Source organism: Protopterus annectens, chromosome 7.part0 (assembly GCF_019279795.1).
Source record: "Protopterus annectens isolate FY-2018-M chromosome 7.part0, PAN1.0, whole genome shotgun sequence".
Taxonomy (NCBI): Eukaryota; Metazoa; Chordata; order Ceratodontiformes; family Protopteridae; genus Protopterus; species Protopterus annectens.
This window is the reverse complement of record NC_056739.1, coordinates 1464502083-1464511150: the sequence shown is the minus strand read 5'-3', so window position 1 is coordinate 1464511150 and position 9068 is coordinate 1464502083. Positions and strand designations below refer to the sequence as shown.

Below are 9068 nucleotides of genomic sequence, written 5' to 3'. Positions count from 1 at the left end.
ATATATATACACACACACAACACACATACATCTAACAAATACACAACTATAAGTGCGCACATACCTTGACCAATTATCTGTATTGAAGGATAAAGCCTCACCTGTGTCACACATCTGACCATATTTCAAACAGCAGCTTAGGTACTTTTATCAACTGTCAACGGAGGAATGAGACCACAGTTCCTTGCAGCTCACCAGTCCTGGGAGGGGAGGGTTGGCTTGGAAAACAGCTGACACCTAGCAGAAGCACTTATCTGTTCCATGGAGTTGAAGTCTCATGAGCCTGTGTTGCTAAGCGGAACTTGCTTCCTCTCCAGGGCACCTATAGAAAAGCTCAGAAAAGCAAAGCTGTCCTTCTCCCCTATCACCAGACTTTCAACACGAGTGAAAAAACTCATGGAGTCATCTTTAGCAATAAGGGATACACTACTGGGCTAGGAGACCCCGGATTCCCTGACATGAATGGGCAAACTGGGTGCATGCAGAAGAGTAATCAGGCTCAGTCCTGTGGGGATGTAAAAACAAAACTTCACAGAAAATTTCTCCTCTATCATTTGACAAATGCTACTCTAATCCATAAAAAAATCTAACACATAGACATGCTGTCAAGTGATATTTTGTAAGAAATCGGCTCCAACAGATGAGCCACCTACACAAAATCTAACTGAATGACTTGAATCTGTCACTATAAAGTTCACTGTTTACACCTTCTAAACAGAGGTTGATAATGTAAACTAAATGCCAGAACTTTCCAACAAATGCCAGCTCTTCCCTCTCCCTAAATATTCCACCCCTCAAACTTAAACGGCATATGGCAGGTGGTCCAGAAATACTGCAGGAGCAGCAGTGTTTTGCACCTCACCTTTTACAGCTTTAGACAAAAAGGTTTCCAACAGATATCCAGAAATGGGTACAGCCAGATATCTAATGGTAAAAACAGAAGAGGCAGTGCTTTGACCTCCACTGCAGTTCAGATTTGCATAGCAGTGAAATAAGTACAAAGCATTTACAAATACAATTACAGCAATTACCTCAAAAGTGAGCTTGTTTTTCTCTCTGTCAGAAAAAGGAAATCTCTGACACACCACATCTCTCAAATACTCCTCCACAAACTCCATGGTTTGTGCAAACCTCTCCTTGATTTCATCTTTGGATGTTCCACTGCTGTCATAGCTAAAGCAAAAAAAAAATTGCATCATTTTGCTGCCCAGCATATTGTTTATAACATTTTCTAAATGACTTGCACAACCACCACTTAAGAACTCCAAGATAATATGGAAATGTTGCATATTTCTGACATCACTCTCAAACTAGGGTAGTTCTAAATTGCAATGAAAGTTGTACAGAAATGTTTACAAACTATATTAGCTGATGTGGATATGAGTGAGTATACTAAGCAATGGGTAAATTAATTGTCCTTCTGATATCACAAATGTTGCTCACACATTCTTACAAACTAATCTTTGCACTCACAAGCAGGGGCAGTCAAGTATCCTGCAAGCACATGAAGGCTAAGTAGTTGTGCCAAGCCACTGTTCTCAGTTCAACTCTAAGCAGCAAATACACAAATACATGAAAAATATATATTCTTACCCAACTTATTGCAAGTCCATTTGCTACATCAGGTGAGAAAAAGATACCAAAAATAATGTGTAGATCAAACAATTGTTACTACAGAAGACCCTCACTATTTTGCCATAACTTCAAAATCCCAAGAAATACAATTAAAGCTCCCTGGGTGGCAGAAGTCAGAGTGACGCCTAAAATAAAGGGCTCATATGGATAGGTCTTGAAGCAATGAGGTAAACAAAGGAAAGTCAACTTATGGTTAAAATAATAAGACTAATATGTGACAACAGATTCTAGAGACCAGAAAAATGTCATCAATGGAATTCTTTTAATAAAAACTGGTATCAACCACAATCCGTGTCTCTTGCCTTTTACATTATGTTAACACTGATTAAATACCCAGAAACCAAAATTATTGCAATCAGCATACTAACTGTTATGATCTGCACAGCCAGAGCATTACCATTTTTATTCAGAAGTGGAAAAAAGTAATCTGGCTTCTTGAACTCATGCACCCCAAGATGCTAAGCTTTCAGCAACGTGCATGTGATGCTGAGAAAGCACTCAAATTCTTTCTGCAGACAGAAAAGGATATGAACAAACTGGTCGACAGAGGTCTGAGATTGTATGATAAAAAATATGGTCAGGTCCTTCCGGAAATCTACACCTTATGTATTACCAAAGGATTCATTACAGGGCTGACAACTCCCAATATTCTGATGTTGTAGTAATGAATACCAAAAAGGGGCAACTTCCAAAAGCCGCGCACAAGCAACTTCCAAAAGCCGCACACAAGCAACTTCCAAAAGCCGCACACAAGCAACTTCCAAAAGCCGCACACAAGCAACTTCCAAAAGCCGCACACAAGCAACTTCCAAAAGCCGCGCACAAGCAACTTCCAAAAGCCGCGCACAAGCAACTTCCAAAAGCCGCGCACAAGCAACTTCCAAAAGCCGCACACAAGCAACTTCCAAAAGCCGCGCATCCACTTTACCAACCAATTTAAGTAAAGGACAGATGAAGCTGTCTGGTATAACAAATTCATGAGTAGTAGAAAGCCTTGACATGAGCATATACAGAACTCCTGCCAAACTGCTTCATAAGCCAGTGCTGGGAAACAATCTTATTTCACATTCTGGGGCAACAGAATGGTAGAAGCTTGCATTGGAGTAACTAAAAAGCATATCAATTAGATGTCCGAGGCACTCAACCTGCAAATTAATAAGCTTGCTAACCCACGAAGAAAAGGATCTTGTGCACCATTGGATGACTCGCTTTCTAGCAGCTTCAATTACCAGCAAGATCAAAACACTCTTACCTGGAGGTGAACCAAATGTAATGCTAACTGAAGAAAACTTTGCTGGATTGTGTAAGAAAACGTCCCTTTACTGATAAGGGACAAAAAACTGAAACCACACCCTAATGCTAATGATGAACAAGAAAAGTGATTTTTTTTTTTTTTTTTGCTTGCATGTTTTCCATCACTGTCTACTGCCACTTATCCCTCCCACAACGCAGCTGGACTACTTGTGTGAGAGACAAGTCATGGGATTCAGTCAGGCAAACTTATTAAAATGTGTACCCTCAAGTACCCTTTAAGTAGGTGATAAGCACTTTAATGCTCACAAATACATGGTATTCTGTCCACATCTGTGTTGCTTGGCATAAACTACACAAATGGTCCTTCCACAAGACCTCAATACTATGGCCAATATCCAGGAGTGATACCTTCCAGTGTGCAGAATAGGACCACCACCAGTCACCCAAGCACTGCAAGCAAACACTGACAACTACATTCCCATCACCTAAACCAGCTCCTCCTACTGTTTTGGATAACATTTTAACTGACAGTAATTAATGCTTCACCCGCTCAATACAACAACAATGGTTTGGACTATCTGAATTTTGCAGGCACAGAATTATAGGGAAAGATGTACTGATAAGGATAACAGGAAGTGCCCACTGAACATCTAGTGACCAGTATGCATTTATAAATGCCAAGTTACCTGCTTAAGTTACATACATAAGACTGTCCAATCCCCCTCTGATGCAGGGAAACTGAAATTAACAAGGTGTAGCTGATAAGGGAAGCTAGAATGCCTGGATGGACAGCGACTAGATACATTTTTACAGTTCCCTATATCTTATGCACCTTACCTTCACAGACTTCATTTTGGTTTCCCCACCACTGATTGTTCTCCCTTTCTACCTGCACAGGACCATGGTTTTAGCTGCAGTTATCCAAGGAGTTTTAATGATGTTGCTGGAATTCCTGCAAGCAGCCATTTCTCTTTCAGGGGATAGGTTTGGTATAATATTTAAGGTCTTAGCCTCACAGATCTAGGAGACTGTATTTGATTCTGACTTCTGGATACTGTTCAGACTTAAAACAGTCTGGAGACCAACAGCCTGATATTTACATATGAACCTATATGGCAAGCTTCAGAGCAAGCACCTAGTCTGACTCCATGTCATTATAGAATCTACAAGATAGATAAAATCCATAAAATAAGCAGTTTGTCCAAGTCTCATCCTGCTCCAAATCAGGGGACACTCACACTGCACATCTACAGCTACTGCATTCAGCTTTTCAAATAACTGCAAACACGCCTTTTACTGGACAGAGTTAAAATGGCAACATTCTCCACCAAAAGTGGCTGCACACCCTTTTCAGGAACAGCACTATCCATTACATTTACAAAACCTTCCTAAACTCACTTCTAAACACACCTCCTAAACTTTAACATAACCCTTCCACACTTGTGTCTAGTATAGATGCAACATTCAAAATTCTGCCTAGTATTTGGCCAACATGACAAACTCGGCAACATTTAGTCAACTTTACAGAGACCTCCAAGATTTCATATTTAAGTTACAAATTAACCAGATACAGTCTAGCAGTAATAACATTCCTCTACGTACCCAGGATATATATATAACCTAAGGGGAACCCTCTTTGGGCTATAAACAAACTGTAAAACCATCTCCAAGCAATCGCACTCTGCTGGCAAATTCTGCAATATTCCAAATCACTGCAAAGGGAACATTATTAAAGACTGACAGTTACCTCTCTCATGCATTGCTGGCACACACTTTTCAAGCTTTCAAACTTTTTAGTCATGCCACCACCTCATTCAAAGTTGTGGAATGCACACTAATCTCAGCTTTGTACCAGTGATGGTACTCAAGGCCACTGAAAGATGGAGCATACCCCATTACATAAAATGTTAACATGTGCAGACTCAAACAAGGCACTTAAGTAAAACTGGATCTTGCATTTACACTTGACACTTAGGCCATCACAGAAACAGTCAAGACCTTATGTACTGGAAGTGTGAAAAGCCACTATTTAAGGTTTTAAACATATGTAATACACAAAGGGACCGGTGATAGCATTCCCTTAAGCAGTGCATATTGGACTGCTCATCTCCCTATTATATGAAATACCAGGTCTGTCCCTCCTCTCTGCAAGTAGAAACATATCCTAAAGAATTAAAACTTGCGTTACACATCACTCCACAAACACTGAAAATCTTCTCCAACTTTCATGCATCAGCAAGCAACTGCCACTAGGAAATGCCATCTGACATCTGGAATGCACCGATAGCGTTGTGGGAGTAACATGGTTCCCTCACTTGTTCAAGATGAAATTGCTTATTTCTCTCATCTGTTCAAGGCTTCTTCTGATAAATGTTTTTCTGCTCACTGCATACAGTGTCAATATGTCACCTTTAAATGTACATTTCTTGCTAAAACCAAGAATGCAGCTTCCTGAAGGGCAATTACTTTCTAAATAATCACCTTTTCTCCATGTCTAGACAACCCTCAGAGTGAAGACATAACAAGGGGGACTTGTAGGTGTAGAAAAGCTTGCCCTCCTACCCCAAAAAGTATGTGATAATTTCTTCTAGCTACAAAAACCAAGCATGTCTTGACTGCAGTTTTCTGCATGCGTTTATAAAGTTGCAGGGCTTTTCAAACAAAATTAAAACCTTAAATATTTTGGCCAAGCATTAAAAGGGCATATAGTTTTCACAGAGTTTTTGCATAAAAATTTACCATTCAAGTTAAATTCACAATCGCATTTCAGAACAGTAATGAATACCCATGTACACTGTATAATCCTGTCTGCACAGTAGCCATCATGGCTAAAGCCTCAACTATGAATCACGACAGCTTTGATAAATGATTCTGGTATCTGAAGTGCTGGCAAGGACGGATATTGTCCACTCAGGGAGGACACTCAAACCCTCCACGAGGGAAGGCATGAACCACAGAGAAGAGTAAGCCTCTTTCTCATGAAAGCCAGGGTGGGGGACAGGGAGAATAAGATTAGGTCATCAGTACCCTTCCCCCATCGGTCGCAGAAGCAACTCCCAGCACCACACCCCAGGATGCCCTTAAGATCCACAGCAACCCCAACTTACTTGTAGAAGCCCAAGGAAGGAAGGGGAGCAGGCAGACTGAAATGAAAGTGGGCAGGGGGACAGTCAGGAAAGCAGGGGGGGCAGGTGGAGAAATATCCCAATTGCACTGCCAACTTAGACTATTACAGTTATGCCATCTTTATGGGAGACATTTTTGTTTATCTTTGGGGTGCTGCAATCAATGTCAGCACATGCCTTATTTTCCTTCCTTCATTAATCATTCCTGTACTTGTGTTCAACTCCAGCAGTTCCACAAACACTGCAGTGTAGTTTACTATTCGTGTTTAATTTTGTTTCTATTTATTGCAGAATGGTTGTGATCTCAAATACATTGTCAAAACTGAGGATTTTGTCAAATTTTCAATTTTGAATGTGGTCATCGTTAACATTAGCACCTCCAACAAGGCCACAATATTTAGGCAGTACTAGTTCAGTATCCAGGTTAAAGCAATTCATTTGTTAGTGTAAATGTGTTATACAGAGTTCTTTCTTAAGGCCTAACAAACTAGGACCATTTTGAGCATGTCCAGAAAATAAGTCCTTAATTGCTTAACTCTTCTGCCTTACCTCCAACAATTTTGCTCAACCTTGGGAAATAGAACCCATATTATGTATCTACTTAAAAAGGCACTGCGAGGCAAACTTTTTGTATCTCCTGAACTTAACAGCATATCCTAGGCCTGACTGACTTGTTGCCTTCTTTGCAATGTGTTAACTCCCCACTAGCCATCATTCCTCAGTTTGTTGTTTCATGAGGTTACTGTGAAGTACCTCATATTTTGCTTGGTAATCTTTTTCTATTTGCCTCCAGTGTTCATGGTTGTACCAAGATTTTCAGTAACTGTGGCATTTGAATTCTCTCCTTATGATGCATCACTGCTAACTGGGACCGACACCTTTCCAACTGCCCAAAATGGGATATTTTTTGTAGAAACATGAAATTTTGTGGGAGAAAAACATGAATAGTGCATAGGACAGATCTTCACTTTTTTGCCAAAATAAAAGCTTATTCTTATAGAATTTGAGTTGCTTATGCTATTTCATACATTTAGGTGCTTCATATACAATTTAAAACTTGTAAATTTTTTTTCCCTGAAATCTCAAGACATCATTTTTTATTTTTTTTCCCACAAGACAACTGCCCCAAGAGGGACATAAGGTAACCCTACTAACAAACCTTGGTATGCCATATCTTTCATTTCCAGGCTGAACCCCCCCCCCCCCCCCCCAGGTATCTCAAGTAAACTCTGATGCCTCCTTCGCTTAAATGCTCTTAGTATCTTGGATCTACTTAAAGTTTTCCAGGATCATCCCTTTCTCAATTTCAGCTACACAGACGAATGGTATAATCTTCACCCTCCAAGGCTATCAATCTTTTTATCTTAACAGACTTAGTTTTTACATGGCTGTACATATAGCACAGACTTGTCTGAAGAGTCCATGTTATGAGGGCACCCATCATTAGCCTGCTGTATTCCAGGATCTTTTGAAGCTGCAGGGGAAATGTACAAATGTTACATGAAGGCATCTGCATATGTGAGCCATATAATGTGCAAATAAGCACCCACTGGAGCCAACTTGAAGTTCACAGCTTTACTCTTGTTTGACAGCCTTTACACACATACATATATATATATATATATATATATATATATATATATATATATATATATATATATATACATACATATATATATATATATATATATACACACATATATATATATATATATATATATATATATATATATATATATATATATATATAAACATTTCTATTTTTTTTTTTTTTTAACTTAAAACAGTGATTTAGTATTTTTTATTTTTATTTTTTTACTCCCAAACACAGATTGTTAGCCTTTTACAAGTTTTATATATCAAGTTCCATCTAAGATAGTGATGCACAACTTTCTGGAATCCTGCAGTGTCTCTGACAAAACAAAGCAGATAACTTGAATGATTCTTTTAGACAGCTGTCCACACTGAAGTTGTGTGTGAGGCGGTAGTGGATAATGTCAATTTCTAAACCACCTAAACCACAAGTGTGACCCAAACATTTTGCCAGAGTATAGAAAATGGACATCCTGGACCATTAAAATGTACATGCCCCAATCATGTAGGTTAACTACTTGCATTACTTGGGCTTGTTTTCGATGCTTTGGCCAAAAATACCAAGAGGACCAGCACACCTGCACATTTGTACTGAAAAGTAACGGTTACTCATGAGATGAAAATGTAGAAGTCATGTGTATGGATGCAATGACAAATCTGTAAGAAAACACTATACCTAAATATGGTTATTTAATTGTGTGTGTGATTTTAGAGTAAATAATATTTTCTTCAAATCTCTTATGGAAGATAAGAATTCAGGAGGTTGAAAGACTTGAGGATTGACACACAAGCTACACAACTTAAAAAATGTTAGATTTAAGAGCACTTCATTTTTAAAAATGACATCTTATAATTATGGGCATAAGCCTCTGAAAAATGTTAAGAGTCATGAAGTACTTACTCATCTATGGCAATCTTGGATGGTATCTCAGACCAGAGGCGGGCATATTTTACAGGTGTCACCTGCTCTTGAGGATCACGATCCACATGCATGTGCAACATCAGACGACAGAATGAAGCTCGCAGATCATAAGGAAGATTCTCATCAGACATGCACCGAAGAATTAAATCCACATCCAGCTGCCCGGATATCTCATTGATCGCAAGGTACTGGCGGTCAAGGCACATTCGAGCAAAAAGGTTCAGCTGATACCTTATTTTGGAAACAAGTCAGTCAGAAAATAAACATCTTTTAGAAGATTCTCAAAATGCAGACATTTTATTTGACGAAAGTGCTTTTTCATCCAATTTCCTCTACTACTCTTGGGTGGCTTTAATATAGTTCAAGCTCTGCATCTGCAAAGCTGCAAGTCAGCTCTAAATTAGAACACAAGACTAAAGCTTTACCAAACTTTTCTTTCCACAAAGACCATTTAAGAACATGGATACAATTTCTCGTGTCTGTACAAGTGCAAAGTATTTTTCCTTTAAGAGCCAAAAAGTACAGTTTTGTACCTACCA

General features: G+C 39.0%; 1 protein-coding gene across 1 annotated transcript in view; it reads right to left on the bottom strand.

The window, feature by feature from the left end:
• Positions 1 to 9068, bottom strand: part of ITPR1 (inositol 1,4,5-trisphosphate receptor type 1) — a 2510606-nt gene that overhangs the window by 1659481 nt on the left and 842057 nt on the right. Inside the window, exons 19-20 of the mRNA XM_044076407.1 lie at positions 8509 to 8760; positions 1032 to 1173 (exon numbers count right to left, since the gene is read on the bottom strand). Coding sequence (XP_043932342.1) covers positions 1032 to 1173; positions 8509 to 8760 — 394 coding nt within the window. The remainder of the gene's footprint in view (positions 1 to 1031; positions 1174 to 8508; positions 8761 to 9068) is intronic.